At 41.7% G+C, this 27,210-nt stretch overlaps 1 protein-coding gene across 7 annotated transcripts in view; it reads right to left on the minus strand.

Moving 5' to 3' along the window:
• The window catches only part of LPP (LIM domain containing preferred translocation partner in lipoma), a 626,695-nt gene that overhangs the window by 293,800 nt on the left and 305,685 nt on the right, over positions 1-27,210 (minus strand). For all 7 annotated transcript variants that reach the window (XM_031957434.1, XM_031957435.1, XM_031957436.1 and 4 more), the window contains one exon: positions 19,997-20,119. In XM_031957434.1, the coding sequence (XP_031813294.1) occupies positions 19,997-20,119 (123 nt within the window). The remainder of the gene's footprint in view (positions 1-19,996; positions 20,120-27,210) is intronic.

Genomic DNA, 27,210 nt, shown 5'->3' on the forward strand with positions numbered 1-27,210 from the left:
TAGGCCAGGAGCAACTCTCATGTCCCCAGACTGAGAGCTAAAAAGGAACTCCAACCTCCCACTTCTCCCTAGAAGAAATGTTCCTGACTAAGTTCCAAGTCTCAGTGAAGAATGCTGTCAGGACTCAAATCCGGGCCCTCTCACTTCCCAATCCACTGTGTTCTCTTAAGATTTTACAGCTTCCTACAAGAGATTTAATTTTTGTGAGAAGAAGGGGAAGATCAAGCATCAACTATGGCCATTTTTCCCATGCCAGGGGCTGGAATGATTGTTGGGGATACAAAAAAGAATGTCTCTTTTTTATAGACATTTGATTTTAATTTTAATACACAAAACAAAATGGCCCATATCAATAAATGAAGAATAAATGCAAAGATAATGCAGTTGAAATATAAGAAAATTGGTGGATGAGAGACGCACTAGCACTTAGAAGAGTTGGGAAAGACTTCATCTATAAGATAAGATTTAATAGGGATAAATGAAGGGGGGGTTTAAAGTTAATCTCAAAATTAAATTATGGAAGTATGTTTCGTGGATATGTCACCCCCAAACAATCTGAGGGTATCGGTGGACTGCAAGCTCAGTATAAGTCATATGTCAAATAATTACTAATAAATGGATACAATCTTGGGCTCCATCGAGCCCAACACAGAGGTGAGGGCTGGAGAGTGGAGGGTTCTCTGAATGTCTCTGCCTCTTGATTTATGTTTTTAGCTCTGTCCACACTGTAGGATGACATTGATATGCTGGACAGGATGTAAAAGTGAATGAATGGGAGGAGGAGGTCCCAGAAGATCATGTCGGAGAAGGCCAGTTTGAGATTATAGAGGCTGCCATCAGTTAATCAGCAGTGCTTATGGGAAAAAGGAGTTGCCCTCGCTCTGCTTGGCCACGGGGCCAGACAGGTGGCAGCAGATGCACAATGGAAGGAGGTAAACTGCTGCTTCATGTCATGGCCTTTTTTTTACCATAACAATAAGATCTGGCCCAAAATGCCATGAGCCACCACCAGAAAGAGTAGGCTTGTTCCACCTGGAGGTCCCAAGCAGTGGGCGGGCAATCCCCAGCCAGGGAATGCCAGAGAGGCCCTTCTTTATCAGGTGCCTGTTGCCAGAAAAAGCCCAGAGAAGAGCCTTTAGCTCGGCAATGATCCTATGACCCTGTGGGATCGATGGGACAAGTTTCTACTTCATGCTTCTCATTAGAATCAAGGCAAATGCCAACGCAAACACTGATGGGAAGTTTGGTTATGGAGGCACCAGGAGAAATGATGGCACAGAGAGGCTAATCAGAGCCAGGGAGGCACAAACAGGGGTCAAGTCAGAGCAAAATGGTGGAACAGTCGCCACTGGCAGGACCCGATCTTCTCCATCCAGGAGGGTTCCATTCAGAGCATCGCTAAGCAGACAGAGGGCAGCTGGGGCACCAAAGTGCATGAAGCACAAAAGACTCAAGAATATGAATCCCACTTCAGAAATTTCCTGGCTATGTGATACTAGAAAATTCGCTTACCCCTGTCTGCCTCAGTTTCCTCATCTGTAAAATGAAATGGAGAAATGGCAAACCTTCCAGTGTCTCTGCCAAAAAAAAACCCAAAAGGGGTCAAAAAGATTTGGAAATGACTAAAAAACACCTAAAAATTAGATGGATTTCCAGAAGTCACCATTTCGTGCCAGACATATAGAATATTAGAATGAGAAGAAATGTTATTTAAATATCATTTAGCCTATTTTACAGATAAAGAAACTGAGACCCAGGAAGGGCCAATGATTTGCCGATACACAGTAGGCAGCAAAAAAAATCCTTCCAATATTGGACTTTTTTTTTCCCAATATACTCCTCAGTCGTCTTCCTCTTGGATATTGATATTTAGAGCAATTCAGCCTTTAATCTTTTATGGAAGTTACTTAGATGAATCAAAGCCCTCACTGTGCCAGGAAGCTTGGGGTACCATTTCAAATACTTATGAATCATAACTGATTGGTTTGCCAGGCTCCTTACAAAATGGGATTGGGACCTTGATGCCTTTAAAGGGAAAAAAAAATAATCAGAAAAAAACAATGACAGACCGAAATGAGACAGAGACTAATAGATCAAGAATCAAGACCAGTACTTAGTCAGAGTTCTCAGGAACAGGCCTTGACAGGGTGCCATTGATCCAGCCTCCTGGACCTGCCACAATGAGATCATGGCTAGGGCTGAGGCCTGATATCTACCGTCCAGCCTTAGACAATGATAAAAGCCCAGCACTCCCCGGACACTATCTCAAAAAATGGCCCCATTGGGGAGCCGGCTAGTTCACCCGGGAAGAAGGACACCAGCAGCAGGACTCCTACTCACTTATTGCCTCATGTATGTTTGTTGTAGAACTGGCCTTGAGGGCAACGTGCCAATGAGAAGAAAATTAAACCCTTGTTCTTTTTCTCCTTTAGTTTAACCAAATCTCACATTATATAAGAAGGCTCAAATGCATCAACAGCTAAATGACAGGGTTTGGATTATTTACCAGGAGGGTGGAGAGTTGGGGAGGGAGAGAAGAAAAGAATGAGTGAAGAAAGCAATTTATAATGTTTTATTTGCTTTTGATCATAGTTTTAAAAGTCAATATTTACCCCGAAACATAAGAAGGATGAAATGATGAAAAAATCTCTACATAACTTAACAAAGAGTTAAGGGCATAATGAGTAAGTGGGGAGGGGGTGGAGGAGAATTTTCCGAGCTCCAGAATTGGAGGAAATGGGCAACGGAGAGGGTTTCCTCTACAGGTGCAAAAAAGACAAAGCTGTAACTAGGGAGGGGCTCTTTGAGCTTTATCCCAGAATGCCAGAGTTTAAAGAGCACTGGCAATACTCCTGACATTCCTCTTCAGGAGGCAAAACCAATCAATCTACAATGTCAGTAACAAGAAATAATTAACGAAGAATATAATGTCTCCTAACTATGATTATTATCAATCTCACCATCCTCTTCATCGTCATAGTGTTCCATGCCCATGCCCTGCCTTTCGCCATTTGCTTCCCTGAATATGATCTTACCATGAATGATAGTCATGAGAATGATGTCCTGGCTGTTCTATCTGAACCTCTTGGGGTACACTCTGAGGTTTTTCCTTTGGTCTACTCTTATGTCCCAAAGCCTAGGACCTTCCTGTGCTTCAGAATCCTTTCTGACTCAACTGGGATTGTTGCAAATTCTGCAAGTCCAAGGGATAGACCGAAGTGTGGAATGAGGACCAGAGTTTCTGAAAAGTTAGGTTGATTATCAAATTTCAAGATATGCTCTGATCTCAAGCTTTATATATTAAGAGAATGGGCTATATCTCGCTAAAATTTTGGGCCACAGGACCGGTACTATCTCACATAAAACAGGGACAAAATAATCATCTATATTTTTTTCAGGTTTTCATTTGTTTGTTTGTTTTAAAGCTAGATATATTCTTGTCCAAGGAATTGATCTGGTACATGAGAACTAAAGTTTGAGATTCAAGCATCTGCTAAGCTTCTCTTACAGTGGTGATAGCCTGTTGGTACACAGGTGGGCAAAGGGATTACTCCTCAGGTAGGAAGCATGACCTAGGTCATGTAACGTTTGCTAGTCTCTACGATAACAACAGAGCAAAGAGGGAATGATGGAGAAGTCAAGATCATTCACAGAACTGGTTCTGGCTTTCACTTTGAGATCAAATTTGGAAAATCTTTTCCCAAAAAGATCTAGAAGACCTGGGTCATAACCCACAAGGTCTCCAAGGAGCCCTATATCTTGGAGGTTACCCATTCTGCTTCTGCTGGAAGTGGATTAAAGTTTAAGGTAAGAATTTTAACTGAAGTGCTCTTTCTCATCACTGAGAAATGGTGGATCTCAAAGCCTATGCCAGGTTGCCACATGCATGAGAAAGTTCTACTAACCGGTAAGGGAATCAATTAGAGAGCCAAGGAGGACTTCAAAAAATACTGGATTTAGAGAAAGAGAATAAAGGTTCAAAGGTCCCACTTATTTTCTATGTGACATTAAACAAATGAGTCATCCCCTCAGGATCTGTTTCTTTATCTGTATAAGGAGAAAGCTGGACTGGATTATTTTTAAAATGCCTTGTAACTCTAAGTCTATAAACCTATAATCACTAATGGGTAAGTTACCAAATGGTGAATGGGATGGGGTAGGGGAGGGAAGCACAAGATTCGGGAAAATGTTCTACTGAGTCTGGAGTACTCATAATCCACAGCTGAAATCAACGATCCCCGAAATTCTTAATATAGATATAGAAGACTCAGTGGAAGAGTTTGGCTAAAATATTATCCTTGGAATAGATTAGTTGATCACTGGAACACGTTAGGTTCACAAGACAGAATAGTCAACTATAACAATTTAGTGTTTGACAAACCCAAAGATCCTAACTTTTGGGATAAGAATTCATTATTTGACAAAAACTGCTGGGATAACTGGAAATTAGTATGGCAGAAATTAGGCATGGACCCACACTTAACACCGTATACCAAGATAAGATCAAAATGGGTCCATGATTTAGACATAAAGAACGAGATTATAAACAAATTGGAGGAACATAGGATAGTTTATCTCTCAGACTTGTGGAAGAGGAAGAAATTCGTGACTAAAGACGAACTAGAGACCATTATTGATCACAAAATAGAAAATTTTGATTACATCAAATTAAAAAGCTTCTGTACAAACAAAACTAATGTAAACAAGATTAGAAGGAAAGCAACAAACTGGGAAAACAGCTTCACAGGTAAAGGTTCTGATAAAGGCCTCATTTCCAAAATATATAGAGAGCTGACTCTAATTTATAAGAAACCAAGCCATTCTCCAATTGATAAATGGTCAAAGGATATGAACAGACAATTTTCAGATGATGAAATTGAAATCATTACCACTCATATGAAAGAGTGTTCCAAATCATTATTAATCAGAGAAATGCAAATTAAGACAACTCTGAGATACCACTACACACCTGTCAGATTGGCTAAGATGACAGGAAAAAATAATGATGAGTGTTGGAGGAGATGTGGGAAAACTGGGACACTGATACATTGTTGGTGGAGCTGTGAACGAATCCAGCCATTCTGGAGAGCAATCTGGAATTATGCCCAAAAAGTTATCAAACTGTGCATACCCTTTCATCCAGCAATGTTACTACTGGGCTTATACCCCAAGGAGATACTAAAGAAGGGAAAGGGACCAGTATGTGCCAACATGTTTGTGGCAGCCCTGTTTGTAGTGGCCAGAAACTGGAAAATGAATGGATGCCCATCAATTGGAGAATGGTTGGGCAAATTGTGGTATATGAATGTTATGGAATATTATTGTTCTGTAAGAAATGACCAGCAAGATGAATACAGAGAGGCTTGGAAAGACTTGCATGAACTGATGCTAAGTGAAATGAGCAGAACCAAGAGATCATTATATACGTCAACAACGATACTGTATGAAGATATAATCTGAAGGAAGTGGATTTCTTTGACAAAGAGACCTAATTCAGTTTCAATTGATTAATGATGGACAGAAGCAGCTACACCCAAAGAAAAAAAAAACACTGGGAAATGAATGTAAACTGTTTGCATTTTTGTTTTTCTTCCTGGGTTATTTCTACCTTCTGAATCCAATTCTCCCTGTGCAACAAGAAAACTGTTTGGATCTGCACACATACATTGTATCTAGGATATACTAGGACATATTCAACATATATAGGACTGCTTGCCATCTAGGAGAGGGGGTGGAGGGTGGGAGGGAGAAATCGAAACAGAAGTGAGTGCAAGGGATAATGTAAAAAAAAAAAAAATTACCCTGGCATGGATTCTGTCAATAAAAAGTTACTATAATAAAAAAACTAATAATAATAATAATAATAATAAAATAAAAATAAGAAATAAAAAATAAAATAAAATATTATCCTTTGGCTATCTTGAAGATCACTAGGACTTCATAATAATTTGGGAAATTTCCCATGGAAAAACTGTATTTCTCTCAACACGAGCAATGTAAAATCAGATGTCTGAAACTCATTGACATGGCCCAATCAAGCAGCTCAAACAGCCTAAAAGTAGTCAGAAGGAAGACTTGAAAAGAAATGGCTAAGGTGGATCAAGGTCTTCTTCTCCTTGCTAGACTTTTTTTTTCCCCCCTAGGAGACCAGAACATTCAAACATAGGATGTCAAGGATGCTACTTTCCAAGGTCTACTTGTACATCTAGCCTATGAAAATTGTCTTCCCATTGTCCCTTGGCTTTAATTATGTCCTAATTTAATTAATAATTTAATAATATTTTACTATTATTAATTAATAATTTAATGAATTTAATTATTCCCTAAACTTCTAGCCCAACATCCCCAATGCATTTTCATGTCTATTTGTGTGTACGTGGCAATTAATCTCCATTTCTGATGTACTTTTCTATCTTTACCATGATGGCCTTGATGATTATTTCTACAGTTTTCTTCTCAGAGTGTGTCCTGGGACAAGAGATTTAAAACAGCTACATCCTGGAACTCTTACTCCCAGGGCATAAACCCTAATCCATAAGATCTATAAGTATATGCTATAACAATGACAACAATAATAATAATGGCAAAAGCACCTCTGCAATATCTTTGGGGAGAGAAGGGAGAGGGGAAAGAAAGAGACAGAGAGAGAGAGAGGGAGAGGAAGGGTGGGGGGAGAGAGAGAGAGAGAGAGAGAAGAGAAGAGAAGAGAAGAGAAGAGAAGAGAAGAGAAGAGAAGAGAAGAGAAGAGAGAAGATAAAGAGAAAGAGAGAGAGAAGGAGAGAGAGGGGAGAAAGAGGGATAGGAAGAGAGAGAGGGAGAAGGAGGGGGGAAGAAGAGAGGGAGAGGAAGAGAGAGAGAGAGGGAAAGGGCAAGAAAGAGGGGGAGGAGAGAGAGGGGAGGAAGAGAGGAAGAGAGAGAGAGAGAGAAAGATAAAGATAAAGAGAGAGAGAGAAGGAGGGAGGGAGAGGAAGAGAGGGAGAGGGAGAAGAAGAGAGAGAAAGCCAGTACTACACAAAGACCATTCTCTCTTTTCTCCATCCCACTTTCCTTTGTTTCTACATTTGAATGCCTCATTAAAAAATCAATTCAGCAATAGAGGGAGGTTAGAGAAAGCCTATTCCTTTGCATAGCCCCCTTTTGCCAGAGAGCAGGCGCTTTAACTGGTGAAAGGGCCAAGCACCTGGAGGCATTTCGGTTTGTGTCCAGCCCTCTGATTTCATTAGTGAGTCATTCACTTGCAGAATTGTCACTTCCCAGGATTCAACTCTCACCAAAAAGCGTAAGGATGATTGAGAAAGGTTGCAGGCCATTGTCAGCAGGATCAAGGACTAACGTGTTAATATCATTAACAGAGTGGGATTAGACGCCCCAACATATACCCATCGCTGACTACAACTATCCCCCTGTGGTATATATAAGAATTTTCCTTATTGGTATTTATCATATATAAATAAACAAACAAAAATCAGCAGATATTTATAGATAAGTTTACGATTTTTCTGTTAATTTCTATTCATTTATCATCTATGTGTATAGAGATACATAGATATGCACACATATAAAACTAGACGCTATATATATATACATACATACATATTACATGTATATATGTGTGTATATACATATATATATATATTTATATTTATATGTGGGGGCGTCTATATAAGATAGATGCCCATGTATATGCATGTATGTATATAGGACACCAGCTAAATGATCATGAATACGCCCCTTAACCCCATTTACTTCGGTTTCCTGAGGCTGGAGAAGGACATGGCAAAGCCTTCCACTGTCTCTGCCAAGAAAAGCCCTAAAAGGGGTCACCAAAAGTCAGAAATGGCTGAAAACAATTAATGCAGTAGGTGGGCATATACCCAGCCACACACACAGCTGGCACATCTGTAGCGCGCCAGGCTTGGAGTCAAGGAGCCTTTCTAGAAAATCGGGCCCCAGACACTTAGCAACTACATGATCCTGAACAAGTCACCAACTCTCTGTTTCCTCAGTTTAATCAGCTGTAAAATAGGGATACTAACCCCCTCACCTGCAGAGGTCAGATGAGATAGGATTGGTAAGAGGCTTAACACAGGGATCCATGGAGCAGGCACTGGGGACAGCCTTGTTTCCTGTTTATGTTTTCTTCTTTCCTGGTTTATGTATAATTTTCAGTATTATACCAGATTATTTAATACAATCTGGGGAGAAACACCTTTTAAAGTGAAAAATCACTTTTTAAAACATATTTCCATTCCCTGACTTATATTTTCCCTTCAAATTTTTGGAGTTTGTTATTAAAATCAAGGACTATATTTTTAAAGCGCTTTGTTCACACAACCCCAATAGGTACAAAGGACAAATTTTCTTCCCATTTTACAGATGAGAATGTTGAGATTAAAACTATGTCTACACCTCGATCATGTGTGGTACTTGCACCAAGCAAAGGTACAGTTCCTTTAAGACACGGAGGTGGGACCCGCATGGGAGTGAACCAAAGCTGGAAAGGGACCCGGCTGCTTTCTCAGTAACCCAAGATATCTTTCATGTCTGATCAAACATTTCTCCCCAACTGCTCTCAGGGCCTTGCTTTCCTCTGACTAAGCATCGGCATCGTATGTTTGTGGGGCATCCAGGCAAGAAGGCAACAGCTGTCTCTTCCCCAGAGCAACAACCAGCCCACAGGCTGGCCAAAGGATGCTTTTCTCCACTGGCCTCCTACCAACGGACTCTTTATGTCACCACAATCTCCCTGGAAATGATCAGCCCCATTAATAAGTCACTTTTTGGAAAAGAGGCTGAAAATCACTGTCAGTTCGACTTTTTCCTTAGAGAGAAATTATGTTCCATAGTTATGCAAAATCCATACCCTGCATTCAGACTCACACATGCCTGGGCCCCGGTGTGGCTCACCGACATGGTGATACCAAATAAAATCACTCCCCTTCCAGACCGGTTTCCAGTTTTCACAGCTCTTCCCTCAACAAGGATGTCCCTTCTGAGGTAGTTTGTTTTTAAAACTTGTCAAACGCTGAGTTCGTGAGATCAAGTATTTCTGATACTTCTTTTTTTATCTGATTTTCTTTTTTCCTCAATCTCTCTTTTAAAACCAGCACCTAATAATTTTAATGATCAATACTTTAGAATAAAGTTTGGAGTTTTTAGAGCAAAACCTTATGTCCTATTCGCAATAAAGTTAAGATGAATATGTGACTTAAATATTTACTAAAAGATTATTTCTCTTTCCCTGTCTCTGTCTCTCTGTGTGTCTCCGTGCCTCTTCCTCTCTCTTCCCTTACCTTGAGATTTTAGATTCATTTAGTAATGAAAATGCCCATTATTTTGTGTCTCTATAGAAACAATTCGGTTTAGACCAAAACTTTATGTCATATTCACAATAAAGTCAATAGGAATACATGACCTGAGTATTTACTAAAAGGTCATTTCTCCCTCCCTATCTCTGTCTCTGTGTCACTGTGCCTGTGTGTCTCTCCCTCTCTCTCTTTCTCCCCTACCTTGAGATTTTAGATTCATTTAGCAATGAAAATGTCCATTATTTTGTGTCTCTATAGCAACAATTTAGTTGAGACCAAAATCTTATGCCATATTCACAGTAAAGTCAATATGAATAAGACCTAAGTATTTACTAAAAGGTTATTTCTCTCTCTGTGTCTCTGTCTCTTTGTGTGTCTCTCCCTCCCTCCCTCTCTCTCCCCTACTTTGAGATTTTAGATTCATTTCGTAATGAAAATGTCCATTATTTTGTGTCTCTAAAGTAACAATTCGGTTTAGACCAAAATCTTATGTCATATTCATAATAAAGTCAATATAAATACATGACCTGAGTATTTACTAAAAGATTATCTCTCTCCCTATCTCTGTCTATGTGTGTGTCTCTCCTTCTCCCTTTCTCTCTCTCCCCTACCTTGAGATTTTAGATTCACTTAGTAATGAAAATGTCCATTATTTTGTGTCTCTATAGCAACAATTTGGTTTAGAATAAAACCTTATGCCATATTCGCAGTAAAGTCAATAGAAATACATGACCCAAGTATTTGCTAAAAGGTCATTTCTCCCTCCCTATCTTTGTGTCACTGCGCCTGTGTCTCTCCCTCTCTCTTTTTCTTTCCTACCTTGAGATTTTAGATTCATTTAGCAATGAAAACGTCCATTATTTTGTGTCTCTATGGCAACAATTTAGTTTAGACCAAAACCTTATGCCATATTTGCAATAAAGTCAATATGAATTCATGGCCTAAATATTTACTAAAAGGAATACCAGTTTCTCTCCCCTACCCCTCCAGATCACTGCCTTCTTGTGAAGGGGCTTGAGTAGCTGAATGAAAATATGAGCAATACCATGATGGCTACCCAAGATGGGGAGGTCATAATGGAGAGTTCCGGCAAAAAAGATGATCCCCTGGAGAAGGAAATGGCAAAGGATTCCAGTATCTTTGTCAAGAAAGCCCTGTGCATGACACTAAGGAGAGAAAAGACATGACATTGGAAGATGAGTCCCTCGAGGCAGAAGGTGTTCAGCACTTTAGTGGGAAAAAAATTCCAAGTAGCTCCAGTACTAAGACGAAGGAGTTGGGTCAAAGCCAAAAGGAGGCCCAACTGGGGATATGTCAGGTACAAAAAGAAAAAGGGGATGATAGAGAATAAGACAGCTAAGGAGTGTCATGGAAACAACAAAACAGGCTTTGAGAAATAGAGGAAGAAAGAAGAGTCTGGTGTGCCAGGACATGGAATAGGCACATGGAAGAATAGGATGCGACTGAATGACTGAATGACATCAACGATGACATACCAATTTCTTAACACACACACACACACACACACACACACATGGAGTAAATAGAGAAAGATATAGAAACACAGACTTAGCTATACATACGAGATCAGGTCCTGCCCATAACTAAGGCTAGAGGCCACTAAAGAAATGTAGATCATTTTAATTGCACGCAACTGAAGAGCTTTTGTACAAACAAAATCAATGAAACTAGGATGGAAAAAAAAAAAGGGAAGCAACTGAAGGGAAAAAAACAGTTAATCAAATATCTATAATTGCTATTGAAGAGGTAACTAACAGGAACGTCCAGGACTGATAGAGAAGTGCTCAATGATCTAAACAAACAATTCTCAGAAGCAATTTTTGTAAACGTCAGTCTTGATAAATTCAATGGTTGTCTATTACCCCCATGAGAAAGAGCAAAATCCTCTGGTATTCAAAGCCCTCCTGTCCCACCCACCCCCAGGAGGGAGGAAGAGAGGAAGGAATAAAGGAAAGAAAGGGGGAAAAAAGAAAGAAAACAAACCATTTAAATATGAGAATGACTTAATTTTGCAAATGTCATGTGTGCCTCTGAGTAGAGATGAGGCTAATCATTCCCAAAAAGAATCTACTCACAGTGAACCAACCAGGCAGATTTTATTTTTTAACTTTTAAAATCCAATCATGGAGCTGGCTAATTTACTCAAGCATTATCCAATCACCACAAAACCAAGGACTCAGCAAGTTTTCTCAAACTGAGCCAGAGGGAATGAAAGCAAGAACTTGGGATGAGCAATCTAGAACTGCCTCAGAGACCCCCTGCCCCAGATCACCTCTACAGCTAAGGGTAATGGAAGGATTTTGCAGGGTCTCCTGGAAAGGGATTAATCCATGAGGGGTCTCCACCATTGCAGGCCAGAGAGACAGACAGACAGAGCTTCTCTCTCTACATATGGGAATCCTTCCTACCATATTGAATGATGATGTGTTTATACAGCACTGTGCCATATTGCATTATTTTATATGCTATTAAACTTGATGATATTATCCCATATTAAATTATATTTTATGCCATGTCATAGTCACCAAACACTTCGTAAGCCCCTTAGGGAGGTATTCTGGCATTGGACGAATGATTCAGATTATCCAGAAAGTCTTAGTGTAGTTTTAAATGAGTAAAGCTTTTTTTTTTTTTAAGCCATTAACATTTACAACTAAGACTAAGGGCACTGGATTCATTATCGCAGCACATGCCGTCATATCATGGCCCATGGGGACAGAGGGTATCACGTCATTATATGACTTTCCCATCTTATGTCATGTGATGTTATAGGATGTCATTTACATCGTTCCCGACCTTAGCCTGACGGAATAAGGTAAGCCTTCCTCTCGGCCCGGGGACCATCAGTAATCACTTGGCCATAACTACTCCCCCTCCCAAGACCGTTTCTTTTTAACTACAGGGAAGCCTCACACGTCGGGGGCACGTGGTACAATGTCGGGCCGAACTCCACCGCAGAGTTCCAACTTCCCGCTGCTCCCGAGGACACTCCCACAGACACAGCCGTTTTAATGAGACTCAGCCCCTCACCGAGATTTTAATGGCTGTATTTTAGCCGCCCTCAAACTTTCCATTCCTGGAGGTAGGAAACAGGAGGAAGAACAGAGGCACCTCTGGCTCTTTCAGTGCAGGAGGAAGGCAATTAAATCCATTCTAAAAATTGCCCCCCACACAGAAACACACATCCACGTACACACACCCATCATCATCATCTTCATCATCATCACCCACAATGCAGGGCGTGCATAATTCCCTCTGAGTCATACATTAGTCTGTTATTTATGGCAACATTTTCTGGCAGTTGTAGAGAGATTCAGAATGGCTATGGCCTTCCATTGTGGACATAGCAAGCATCAGGGATTTCCATTGTTAGAGCTTCCTTCATTTCCCTTTGCGTCTAGTTCACCCTGGGGGTCCCCAAGGGTGCCAGGTGGCCGAGGAGCAGTAAGGTGCCGGGCAGGAAGAACTGAGCACTTTCTCCACAAGGCCTGGAAACACGGCCCAGCTCGGGGTCACTCAGATGAAAGAGAGAGCACGGAGGGCCAGGGGGAAGCCGGGAGCAGCAGCCCACACCGGCATTTCCCTCTGCCTACTCCCAAACAGCCAAGGTCGAGGTCTTAGCAGGATGGAAGCAGATCAGAAGAGTTGGATTCACCCATAATTCCTCTTTTTGATTTCACAAGAAGGTGATGAAATATTAAAAAACATCAGTTACAAATTAATCACCCCTGCAGCACCCCCAGAGCTTCTCTCGGATTCGCAAGCCAGAACACCGGACACCGAAGAGAGGCCGTGGGACTCCACTGTGCGACTCTGTTGCCTGGTTTCTAAGTCCTTAGGCCACATTAATTCTAATAAAGGCCTTTCAACAAACAGTGCTCACCAGAAGCCATTACACAGCCTTGATGTGAACATGAGGTCCCGTCCATGAATGACTCAATTGGGAGTGAAATGACTGAGGTTACGACGGGTACCCACAAAGCAAAGCCAACATGGAGCAGTTAGGTACCAGGCAAGCCGGCTGACTAACCGGAACTTTGAAAGGATGAATATAAATAAATCACTTTTATAGGGTGACTCATGTCCAAAAGAGTCAGACCGAGTCCTTCTGGGCCCGGAGAGTTCAGGTGAGACTCAGAGGGAGTCCGTCTGTGTCTGTGAAGGTGAAGGATTTACAACCACCTAATCCCTAGGTTAAGGGCTGGCCTGGTCCGCCATTCAGGGTTACATCCATCCACTCCCAACGCCTCTGGGCAAATGTGACAGAGTGCGAGGAAAGTAGCCTCACCACTGTAATCCAGGCATTCCCCTGGACTGATGAGAGCTTTCTCTGTACAAGCAGGGCAATAATCAAAACTCAGTCAGCCTTGAAGAGGAACCCACTCTCTGACCCTCCCATTTAGCAGAATCCTTGGTGTCCATCATGGAACTGTCCTCAGGTCCTAGGGAAAGTGGCGCTAAGAAAGTCTGACTCTCACACGGAAGGAATGGGACCAGGAGGGCCTGATGTGGTTAGAGCAGCATGGGAAGTTTGCTAACACTGATGGCTCTTTTGGAGGGAAGACCCCTTATCTCATGATGGGCAAAGGAGCTACAAGAAGTCCTTTTGTTCTCACCTCCTTTTTTTCCCATTGTCTTGCTGCTAGGAGTTGGAAACTTGGATTGTTGGGGCCCGATGGGGCATGGATTTGTGCCCATTGCTATTGCTCCTTCAGATATAGTAAAATGTCATATTTTGGGGATATTTTTAATCATCTAATTTTATATTATCATGGATCAATTTTGCCAGCCAGCAACGGAACCATGGCCCATTTGGGAACATCACGTGATCTGATCTTCATAATGACAATGACAGCTATGGAGTCAGTCTAGTGTCATATAGGATAGAGTACTGAGTGTGGAGTTAGGGGGTCTCAACTTAAACCTTGTCTCAGATAGTTACTCATTGATGATCCTGACCAAGTCAGTTAACTCCTTCCTCTCAGTCTGTTTATCTTTAGAGACTATTTTGTGGGCTGGTATATGTTTATTGAGCTAGAAACTTCCCCTGCACTACATCATTTGCTTGAACTTCCCATATGCATTTATTCATAATTTCACACACACACACACACACACACACACACACACACACACTGATTATTTGGTGGGGTCCACATATGAGGTATTCAACCAGCCAAAGCTGAAAAAATCCCAGAAGGAAAAGATATTGTTCCATTACAAAGCTGAAATGTTAGTCCTAGTAGTACTTCCTGACAGAAGAATATGGACATTGTTTCCTTAAAGCTCCTGAATTCGAGTTACGGTAAGGGAGCATTGGGGGGAGGATGCAGGTGCGATAGGCTCCCATGTTGCTTGCATTGAGAAGAGGAAAAAGTGGCATCTTCAGAACCTTCCGAAAGTCTTCCGAGTTAGAAACTATCACATCCCACCCAGGGGCAGCTTTCAAAGTCGGAGTAATAGGACTTAAGGAGAGCATGAATGACAGGAAATTTAGAGGCAGGAAGCAGAAGAAGGGCAATGGCTATTGTGTTGGCTGCCAAGGAAAGGAAACTGGGTTACTAGACCATGCCCAACCCACCATCCACAGTCAACAGGCCGTCTGGGGAATTGCCAAGAACCTTAATGGTCCGGGAGACTCGGCGTGCTGAGAGAAAGTCCAAAAGAAAGTTAGAGACTCCAATAAAGCTGCAAATCATAATTTGCAATGGACTTATCTCTTTAGAAACCAGGAGCAAAAACAAATGAATGAATGAATGAAGTAGTGAAAATCTGTTGTGGAACATCCAAGATGAGCATCATGTTGTATAAAGAGCCCTGGGTTAATACTCAGACCTTCCATATTCTACCTGTAGAACTTACAGGACCCTGATCTGGGACTCATTTTTTTCATTTAGAAAATGACTTGTTAAGACTAAATGATTTTTTGGGAAGAAGTCAGGAGGACCTGAATTCAAATCTGGTCTCAGACACTTAACACTTCCTGGCTGTGTGATCCTGGGCAAGTCATAACCCCAATTGTCTCAGTGAAAGAAAAAGACTAAATGATTTTTAAAGCTCTTTATAGCTCTGAATACATATATATGTGCCTTCCAAAATAAGCTTCAGATGTATCTGAGGGGCCACAAAGTGATAAGAGAAGAAGAATCACATCAGGCTATTAGCTCATGCTTGTGCCTTTTATCCAAAGAATTCTTTGAGGTGGGGAATAAAATTGGCAGCTGGGTGGTGCCATGGATAGAGCACAGAACTGAAATCCCTGAGTCCTGAGTTCAAATCCAACCTCAAACAGTTATTAGAGGTATGGGTCCTGGAAAACTTCTATCTTCCTCAGGTTCCTCAACTGTAAAATAGGTGTAAGAAAACTACCTCCTGCTTTCTACCTCTCTCGATGGCAGCAACATGGGGATTTTATCATATGGCTCCTTCCCCAAGGATTCTCTTAACTTAAGTAGACTACAGGAGCACTGGAGGAAGCAACATTCAGATGTTTCCATCAGGAAGTGTTGTGAGGATAAAGTGAATATTGAAAGTGCTCTGCAAACCTGAAATCACTCTCTAAACAAATGCGGTTGCTGTTTTGTTGCTGTAGTTGCTGGACAGATGGAAACACTGAGTCTCTCTCAGACCTAATTGAGGGTGAGGGCCAGAGATATAATCGGCTCCTCGACAAACACCTCTCAGGTGCTTCCTCAGGGCCAGAGGGACCTCCAGCCCTTCTTCCCCTCATGTTTTCCTAGATCTCATCTTCTCTCTCCACAGGAAGCCTCAGGACCCGGGCTACGGGTTTCCTGGCAATCCCTGGCTCGGCCTCTCGACTTTATCGGCAGCTGCCCAGACCGGGGTTGTTTGTCTGCAGAAGGCAACGCAGACTGAAAACCTCACCGAAGATCGGGAGATATTCTGAGGAAGCTGTCTCCTAAGGCAGTCTGGCAAAATCCTCTGGGGCACGGACTTCCAAAGCTCCAGGGACCCCCAGTGTCATGGGCAGGTGCAAGCAAAAGAAGGCCTAAAGCAAAGCTGGTCACGGCAGAGTCCTGAATAGCTGAATATATCAAAAACTTCATAACTAAGGGCACTCCTGCAAGATGGACCTCACTGCTGAGCATCCATCCTCCATAAACGAACAGCTCATGCTCAGATCTTCCCACAGGTTCAACACAAGTTGTCGACCCCAGCCCCTAATAGAAGAGGATTCTGGGAATTCTCCAGAAAATCCCAGTGGAGCATAGAAGATACCCAGTGGTTACCCTTGACCCTCAAAATATGACCACTGCATTTTTAGTTCTGCTCCCACGTGCTGCTGTAGATATTCTCCCTGTGAACCATCTCCCTCACAAGTCCAGCTTTCTAATCTTTCAGAGCTAACCCTAACTCTAACCCTAAATGCCTCCCGACTCCCCGACTCTAACCTTAACCCGACTCCTGACTCCTCTGCCTGCCTTCCAACAACCTTTGGGAAGTTTTTTTCCCCATTCATTGGAGACTACAGTATTGGATGTTTCACAACCATACAAAGACGATGGAAGTACATTGTAGGCCTTAATTTCAAAAGAAGACTTGGGAATCCTTCATGGATCATTTAGGTCATTTCCCTAAGAAAACCCAGCTTGCTCTGCCCGTCTTGTTCACTTTTGAACCCAGCTCACAGACAGACTTTCCAAGATAGAATGACAATCAATGATCAGTAACAGAGAAGCCTCTGAAAAAAAAGATACAAAACACTCACCCAAACAGGGCAAGATGTTCACAATCCCGACCTATTTCTGTGGCTAAAAGTCTCCCAAGTATGAGTTTAGTGGGCACAGGACACTACCTTTTGCCTCAGATACAACGTGTAGAATCGGATCACATCGCCTGACCTTTGAATCTCTCAAATTTCCTCACTGAAAAATGGGTAAGTAGAAGAAAATCAAGTGAATAAAAACAGGACATTATTACCCCAAGAATGATAAAGGGTTCACAGCTATTAATCCTCTTCCACACAGGCTGGGAGTTTCCATGGGGCCTAAGGAAAATTAATTTGTTTGGCTTCCTAAGGAGATTTCAATGGAAAGTCCTGAAAATCAACAAAAGATTAGAATCAAATGATGATCCCATTGCTTCACTCACCATCTTTATGACTCACTGACCCATGTCAAACAAAGTCAATAGCATTTTTGGGCTCCTACTATGTACCAAGCCTTGTACTAGATTGTGATTGTTTTCCCTGAACATCCCTGGAGAAAGTAGTTAAGTTACATGAAGATGTAATTTATATTATAATAGGATGTAAGCTCCTAGAATACAGGGAATTTCTAGTCCTTGCATCTGTGTCCCCAAGGGATGGCACAATATTCGGCACTAATAAATCTATATTTTTTCACATAAACAAAAGCTTTCATTCCTTTGTGCTTTTCCCCTCAAGATAAAAATCTGGTAAAGGCCATCCCTTCTCTAATTATCACAACCAGAAATGTCCTGCCTAAGGTGATATCAAATGGGAAGAGCTCTCCTCCACCACTAAGTCCAGCCCAGCATTTGTCCCACTACTTGGATTACAAGAGAAAGCATTTAATAAATGACTTGATTTGATGTCGAAGCTAGCCCCTAATATAGTGTTTTTTACCAAGCACAAGACTGGGAAAGTACATGGACTAGAGCTGTGAAGGATCACAGCAGGAAGGCCAGATGTTGGCCGTGGAGACAGAACACAGAGCAGCGAAGTCCACATGTCCACAATGATGTCCACCCTGGGGCATGAGGGCCGAGGATGTGGGCGGCCTGGCCCGTGGGCCACTCCTACAAATGCCCGCTTTTCTCTGCACCCATCCTAAAGCACGCCGGTCGTACAGGATGCTCTAAAGCACAAACACTTTTCTAATGAGAAATTTCAGCCCCACTCTCTCATCTTTAAATAGTCAGGTGACTCACCCATTTTTGAGATGTTCTGTGGCTCAAAAAAGGAAACATCAAAGATAGGCATTCACAGGAAACCTTTCTAGGACTTTTCAAGTCCCTCTCAATTACAACGCGACACATTTACCCAGACGTCATCATCTTTGGCACCAATTTTTAATATTTTGTGTGTGCAATTATTGTCCTTACAGCATATAATTATGTGAGCCAATAAATATTAACACATCTAATTCAAACTCACCAGAGCAGAGATAATTCGGGAAAAAAAGACTCCCCACCCCTAACTCCCTCCCTCCTCCTCTGTGCCCAACTATGGCAAGAGGAAGGTGAGGAGGCATGGAGAAAGAACGGCTCCCCACTCTCCCCCACCCCCCGCCATTTCCTGCACGTTCTAATTTAAGTGAGTTTTACTAGCAGCGCGGTGATCTCACTGTGTTTCCTTCGTGGGAGAAAGCATCTCTTGAGGAGAATGGCAGGAAACTATCATCCCAAAGGAGGGGATCGTACCAGAGCTGATATCCTTTGCTGATAGTCACTTATGAAAAACTGTAAATCTGAACTCCATGTTTACAATGTTAATGGCAAACCTTCAAGGGTTTAAGTAGGAGATGAGTTTATTTGTTCCAAAAGGGAACGGATTTATGTTCTCAATAAAACCCAATAGCTTCTGAGGGGCATGTGGAGGCAGAGACTCAATGAATTAAAGCTCTGTTAAGGGGTATGGGGAATGATGACAAAAGAGAGGGATATCTTTAGAGTTCACAGCCATCTAAAACTTTGGAGGAAATTGCTCGAGAAAAAGTATGTTACCATTTATTGAACAAAGACTGTCTTTTAGAAGACGGGAATTTGGGAAAGAACTACTGAGTTTTACTCAAACTCCATCAGGGAAAACGGTGGAAACAGCAAAGGATCAGAGATCGATGGCGGCAAGAGCAGGATTGACCATCAAGTTCACCTCTCACTGACCAGGTAAGAGACAAGGCAGGTGAGGTGACTTAAGGGCCTTTCTCTCCAAGTGACAGAGTCATCCAAGAAGAAAGGAAATTTCTACTTTTCTCTATCCAGGTAACACATGTGATTATCATAAGAGTCAAAAGACTGAATGGAGTTAGAAACACCTCAAGAACAGCAGTATTAGCAGGGGTCTCACTGCCCTCGGTTGGACTGTGTGATGTTTGCTTGATTCTGGAGGTGCCTGAATCCCCTAGCTTTTGCAGATCCCGCTGAAAAGATGAGGGGACCCCGGTTCATACTGTCTCTCTCCAGTGGCCCCGGGATAACTCCAGAACAGATTCTGGAAGCCGTTGTGAGGCCAGGTGGCTGGCCGTGCAGGAATTACCTTCATTGAAAGGTGACACGGAAGGTACGACCAGAGCAAAGATGGGAAGTCCAGGATCCCACCTGCCCCATCCCTCGGAAATACGGGATAATGCTCGGAAGGGTCAAGGAGAGGGAAACACCCGGCACAGCTTACGGTGTTCATTCCATCTGGGAGCTGCACACTGAAGGCCCCCAAAACCAGAGGGAGATCGTGTAGCGATCGGCCCCTAGGCCGATTATTCATGTCCTAAAAGCTTCTCCCATACATACACATGTTACATAACATGCTAACTTAGCTCCCTTGCCCTTAGAGTAAAATCAATCAATAAAATTAAAAGGCTGGAAAATTGATGTTTTTCCTTCCTTTCTCTCCCATCGGTAAACTCACGGCTGAGTGACTTTTGATAAGTGAGAACCCAGCCCCGAGGGGAGAGCTGGATGCCTACCTGCTGAGGCCTTGGCTTGTAAGGGGAGCTGCATTCGAGGTCTGCCAGGATACTGGTCAAGGAGTCAATCTCTGCATCCAAGCTGGAGCGGCGTTCTTCGAGGGTCTTGCTCCCAGGATTCACCTGCAAAGGGAGAAACCCGAGGGTCAAGGAGAGCACCGCAAAGGCTGCCTTGTCCGGGACCTACTAAAGCTCACTTTGGTCATGTTGTTTTTCTAGATGTGAATGTTGTTTCCCTTGATAGAATACAAACTCTCTGAAAGCAGAGGCCATTACTGCGTTTGTGTGTTTGCCTCTAAAGGAACTAGTGCCGTGGACAGGGTGGCCCTTACTAATGTTTGCTGATTTATTAATCAAGCCAAGACTCTTTGAAACACTTTCAATTTAAAGAAAAAAAAACATTTTCCCACTTATGATCTCACTTCAAATGCCCAACATTTCTCTGATGTAGGAGGAACAAGTACCAGGGAGCATATTCAAGAGAGAGAAGATGATACGCTTGTTCCATTGCTTGGAGGCAGAACTGGGATGGGGGACAAAGCCATGATCCCCGGAACTGAATTAATGACAACACTCGGAGCACTTTGTCGGAAACAAAGATGAACCCAGCACCTGGGAAGCAAGAGGAACAAGTTTCCACATTGCTTATTTCAGAGGTTCAGGTTGCTATAAGGTAATACCAGGGAAATAGGAAAAAAAAACCAACAAAGCTTATTTTAAAGGAAAAAAAAATGTGTACACAATATGAATATTATTATCATTGCTGTTATTATTATCATTTTTCTGACATAAACTGAGAGAGAATATTTATTCATCTGGGAATCGCCCACACCATAATGAAATCACAGGAACAATTCTTCTTTATCTTCTTATCTACCTGTCTACACACACACAAATTCTCTCACTCTCTCTCTACACCATACATCACATGAAGTCACTTATATTGAATGAAATTTAAAATGACTAAAATAGTTTCTGCCATAATCAAGCGCTCATGCTAACTTTCATGGCCAAGCACTATTGAAAGGTTTGGGTTTTTTTGTTCTGTCCCAGCCCTATTTTCTGGTCCCCAGCCCATGCTGTCCAAGAATCGCCATCACCCCTTTCTGTTCTCAGGATCCTTTCAACTGCATGGAGGCGCATTGGCAATACCAACAATTGTAGGTAGTCCTGTCTAAGTAATACAAGTATAATTCCTCCTCTAATATAACTCTGCCCTCGACCCACTCATCTTACACTTTGCTCTTACTCAGCCTCCTTCTATTGCCTGACTCTTGGAAACGTATACACTCTGGGTTCCTACTCTGTCAAGCCAGCCTAGGAGCTCCTGCTGTATTTTGTCCCATTACAACTCCAAGTCCATGGTAGTCTGGGGGATCTCATCCTATCCTCTTTGGGGCAGCTGTCATTGTTAGGAAGTCGATTGTTGACTAATACTTACACACACACACCCCAATCCCAAACCCAAACTTTTGAAACTTCTACCCATCCCTCCTCTTTCTGTCCCAGGGAGTCAAAGATCTTCAAGGTCTTTAAAATAGCTATCCTGGAGATTTACAGGGACTGATGCTGAGTGAAGTGAGGAGACCCAAGAGAACACTGTACATGGCAACAACAAGATTACATGATGATCAATTCTGATGGGACATGGTTCTTTTCAACAATGAGATGATTCAGGTCAGTCCCAATGGACTTGATGAAGAGAGCCTTGTACACCCAGAGAGAGGACTCTGAAAACTGAGTGTGGATCCCCACAGAGTATTTTTGCCTTTTCTGTTGTTCTTTGCTTGCTTTTTATTTTCTTTCTCATTTTTCCCATTTTGATCTGATTTTTCTTGTGCAGTATGACAAATATAGAAATATATACAGAAGAATTGCACATTTTAAATATATATTGGATTATTTGCCATCTAGGAGAGGGAGTGTGGGGAAGGGAGGAGGGAAAAAATGGAACACAAGGTTTTGCAAGGGTGAATGTTGAAAATTATCTATGTATATGTTTTGAAAATAAAAAAAAAAAGCTTTAAAACAAAAACAGCTCTCCTGCCCAACCCTCTCTGAGTCTTTTCTTCTCCAGCCTGAACTATCCTCCTTTCTTTTAATATTCAATCATCATGACATGGACTGAAGGCTGCCATTCTCTACAGGCTCTGAATGGATCCATGTCCCCTTAAGCTGGGGTATCTAAAGCTTCCCTGAAAGATATTTTGGTAAGGCCATAATTCACTAGCTGATTATAATTGCTGCATTTAGTCAGAATATAATTTGTATTCAAATTATAAGAACCCTACCCCCCAAGTATTCCAAGACTATTAGGCATGGACGACAAGTCCTCATGGAGATGTACACTTGTGAAACACCAAAGGGGAACATTGAGAGATGGAAGAGAGAGGGAAGAATATCTCAAAAATATATATATGATCAATCCGTCAGTCAGTGACAAGCACTGGGGAAATAAATACCAAAAAAATAATCTCTGCCCTCAATATGCTTCCCATCTAATGTCTAATGGTAGAACTTAACACACAAAATCGGGTGGGAGGACTCCAGTGGTCGGGCACAATGGCAGCCAGAGAAATCCCAAGTGGTGCAGCCAGGTGGGGAATGAGGAGCTGTCCAACTCAAGAGCTCTTCGGGGCTTCAGGGAAGGTCCTGCCCCATGTGGTGTTGAAGTGTGAGTACCAAAGCTGACTGGATTCCCTACAGTCACCTCAGACATGAGGAAGAAATCAGCCCAGCCATATTACAATGAGAAGACATGGGAGAATTTCAAAATGGTGTCCACTGCAAAATGTGATCCTAAAGCACTCCACTTGTTCTTGTTTGTCCTTTCTTCTGGAAGGGGGCCGTGATACAGGGAAGTGATTCCATGACATGCAAGAAAATTGGACTTAGTGAGAGGAGGCTGCGCAAAGTCACCAGGGTCCATTGGCCAGATGAAGATCGGGAAGACTGGAGGTGGCCCTGGAGGCCTGGAAGACTTCGGCCTTCTTAAGCTAAGACCTTTAACAGGTCTCAGTTTGACTGAGGCAACACTCACTTTTTGGTTGTGGTTTGATTAAGCCATGATTAAGGCTAAATAAGAAATGAGGCAGAAAATGGCTTCTTTCCCTTAGTCAAAGAAAAACAAAACAACAATCCAAACAGACTCTTCTCAGCTTGATTTCTCAGGCAGCTGAAGAGGGAAGAACAGAAAATTCCTGGGTTGAGGGTGCTTTGTCAGTTAGAATCTCTAGAGAATCATGAAGAGCAGCTGCAAAAAACCAATATTCCCGTCCTTGGAAATGGGTTACTGAAAGGTGCTACTGCTAAGGAAAAATCCCTCAGCCCAGGACCAAGGTCAGGGCCAAGCAGAGGATGAACACCTGGAGATTGGGAGCCCACGGCCATATCGGTAGTCTAGCTAGCATGGGAGGAGCAGGCAGAAGTTGGGCTCTCCTGGCCGAGACACTAAGAGTTGAGGCTGACTTTCTGCAAGAGCCTCGGGCAGCTGGTGGGTGCCATAATGCAAGCATGCCGGGCTTGGAGTCAGGATGATCCGACTTGGGCTGATTTCAGAAAAGCCTAGAAAAACTCACATGAAGTGGTGCTAAGTGAAGCGAGCAGAACCAAGAAAACACCGTACACAGTAGTAACAAGAGTATGTGATGATCAGCTGGATGGACTTGGTTCTTTTCAACAATGTGGTGATTTAAGACAATTCCAATAGACTTGGGCTGGCAAAGGACCATCCACATCCAGAGAGACTGAATGTGGACTGAAGCAGAGTATTTTCTCCTTTTTGTTGTTGTTTATTTGTTTTTTCTCATTTTTTTTTCTTTTGATCTGATTTATCCCCCCACAGCATATTGAATAGGGAAATATATTGAGAAGAATTGCACATGTTTAATCTATAAGGGATAGTTTGCTGTCTTAGGGAAGGAGGGAAAGAGACAGAGACAGAGACAGAGACAGAGACAGAGAGAGAGAGAGAGAGAGAGAGAGAGAGAGAGAGAGAATGAGAATGAGAATGAATTTGAAAGATAATACTTTGCGAAGATGAATGTTGAAAACTATCTTTGTATATATTTGGAAAAACAAAATACATTAAAATGGGGGAAAGAACAACTGAGTTCAAATCTAGCCTCAGACTTAACTTGTTGTGTGACTCTTAGCAAGTCAGCTTCCTGAGCTGTAAAATGGGGATAATAATACCACCTATATCTACCTCTCAGAGTTTTTGTGAAGGTAAAATGAGATAAGAGCCTTGTAAATGCTTATTACTTTCTCCTTCCCTTCCCTCTTAGCTCATTGTTTTATTTCATTATAAGTAACATTCATTTTACCTTTGTTGTTGTTCTTCAGTTGTTTTCTGTTAGGTTTGATCACTCTGGAACCCCATCTGGGGTCTTCTTGGTAGAGATACCGGAGTAGTTTGCTATTTCTTGCTCTAGCTCATTTTAACAGATGAGGAAATTGAGGTAAACAGGGTTAAGTGACTTGCTCAAGGACACACAACTAGTAAGTATCTGAGGACAGATGTAAACGCAGAAAGTTGAGTCTTCCTGACTCCGGGGCAGGGCTCTGTGCACTGTGGCATCCCCTGACTAGAGGCTTACTAATTTATCTCATTACATCCATAAAATGGATTTGGAGCATCCATAAAATGAAAAAAAAGAAAAATGGACCAGATGGCCTCAGAAGTTGTTCTGAATTCTAGATCCATGAGCCTCTGCTCTTTCTAGTCCTCAGTGTCCCCATTTGTAGAACATAAAGGTTGGACTTCATGTTGTCAAGGCAGCCCCTGTGACCATAAGCTATTAACACCATCTCCTAACTTTGGAATCCTCCCTCCCAACCTCGATGAGAGGTTCAGTCCAACAGTTCACTTAGTTATCAAAAGGTTCAGACTTCAGGTTGATTGGGAACAAAGGACTTTGTCACCAAGTATCAAAGCTTTAGAGAAGTGAGAGGCAGGAATTGGGATTCAAAAGGACCGAAGTGGCCCATTTGAAAGCCTGGGATTGGCCATCCTCATTCATCCCGGGGAGCTTTGAAGTAGTCCTCATTTTCTTGATGCACATGTACCTTTCTTTGTAAAGCAGCTCAGACAGATAATTTCTGTACTTAAAAAGATGACTGTTCCATCAAGGGATGGGCTGAGAAAAGTAAATCATTAGGCGGAGGTTATTATCAGAATTAAAGCATCAAAATATATGCAGAGATTGTGAAAGAACACATCTAAAGGCCAAGCACTTAGTCCTCTCAGCACCCAAGTTACACAATCTAGAAAATGAGAATAAAAACTTTCCTCTCAAGATATTAGGAAATGTAACAGGGGCACAATTTTCTTGTATTACCGAGTAAAGGATGTTGTAGAAAAGCAATTTAATGTTCCTTTAGAAAGATGGAAGTCTAGTTATATAAAAACGAGGATGACTACGTATTTTTCAAATTGCAAGAGATGGAGAGGAAAAGCTAACATGTTAGATGATAGAATCTGATTCCAAAAAATAACCCACTGAATGGAATGATGAGCTGAAAAAAATAAAGAAAAAGAATATAAAGTTGGATGAAAACTTTAGCATATGTGTTTTAAAAAAAAAAATCAAATGCATAATGAAAGTGCTTTAAGACAAAAGAAAAGCATTCCATTAAGAGAAACATCTTAGGATCTTAGCGGACCACAAGCTCAGAAATTTGGGACACTGAAATGGAAGATAGAAAAAAAGAAATTGAAACATAAAACAAAAATAAAATCAGTATGATCTTACTTTGCTTTCTAGATGTGTCTGTGATTACATCAGTCTCCAAGATTATATATGAAGATCAAAATGTATCCATATCTTCTTAGTTTATGCAATTCTTGGTCATATCTGAGGGTGTACACTAGGTATTACATTTTTCCCTCTAAGTTTTCTTCTAACACTTTGTAAGCTTAATCTCATCTCCTGTACAACTTCTAATGTAAGAGCCATCTTGATGGAACCCATTTGCACTCACTGTGTGTCTCTCCATTGATTTTTGGAAGATCATAATACTGCCATGTTTTTCAGAGGAGTTCTATGACCCAGAAAATGACATTTAAAAGGTAGAGTTTGTGTTTGGGGGCCATGTGGGGTCAGTTCTCAAAGGAATTGATTGAGAGGACAAATCTCTCTTTTTTTTTAGTTTTTTTTTCCTAAATTAATTAAAGCTTTTTTTTTATTTACAGGGTAATTTTTCAACATTGACCTTTGCAAAGCTTTCTCTTCCAAATTATCCCTTCCTTCCCCCACTCCCTGCTCTAGATGGCAACACATTTTAAATGTGTTGAAATATATGTTAAATCCAATATATGTATACATAGTTATACAATTATCTTGCTGGACAAAAAAAAAATCAGCTCAAGAAGAAAGATTAAAAAAAAACTGCAAAAGAAAACCAAGTGCAAGCAAACAACAACAGAGAGAGTGAGAATGCTATGTTGTGGTCCACACTCAGCTCCCATGGTCCTCTCTCTGGGTGTATTTGGCTCTCTTCATCACTGAAGAACTGGAACTGGTTTGAATCATCTCATTGTTGAAGAGAGCCACAAGGAACAATTTTCCAATGAATCCAGCCTTCTTATCTCTTCTTGTCTAATCTTGGGTCCATCTACAGAGTTTGCCCAGGATATAGATAATAAATAGTTGAGACATCATCAATCTACATGTTATTTTCCAACCAACGGTTTTTACCCACTTTTCCCTTGAGAATTTTGTGCTGCATCAATGAGAGTCTTCATTCTCCTGAAGCTTAATCTGGTGGGAACGACTTCATTGGCAACTCATCATATCAGTCATAAAGGTCTTAGTCAGATGACTCTTAGTTTGTAGAGGTGGCCTTGAGTCTACAGAACCCAACCAAAGATTATGAGCCCTAGCAGATTCTACACAAATGTTTCAAGGAGGATCCCCGACTATTGGATCCAATTCTTTAAAAAGAAAATAAATAATAAATAAACCTAGCTTATTTAACTACACATCCAAAAGTCTCCTCCCTCTTTATTTTTCTTTTAATTTGTTATCAAGACTTCACACTGCTATAGCAAGTGATGTCTGCTGAGACAATGATTAGAAATGACTCCCAAACTTGGCTCTTTTCATCAATGAAGTGATTCAAGGCAACTCCAGAGAGAGAACTATGGAGACTGAAAGTGGATCAAAGCACAGTATTTTCACCTTTTTTATTTTGTTGTTGTTGGCTTGGTTTTT

Source organism: Sarcophilus harrisii, chromosome 3 (genome assembly GCF_902635505.1).
Source record: "Sarcophilus harrisii chromosome 3, mSarHar1.11, whole genome shotgun sequence".
In the NCBI taxonomy this organism is placed as follows: Eukaryota; Metazoa; Chordata; class Mammalia; order Dasyuromorphia; family Dasyuridae; genus Sarcophilus; species Sarcophilus harrisii.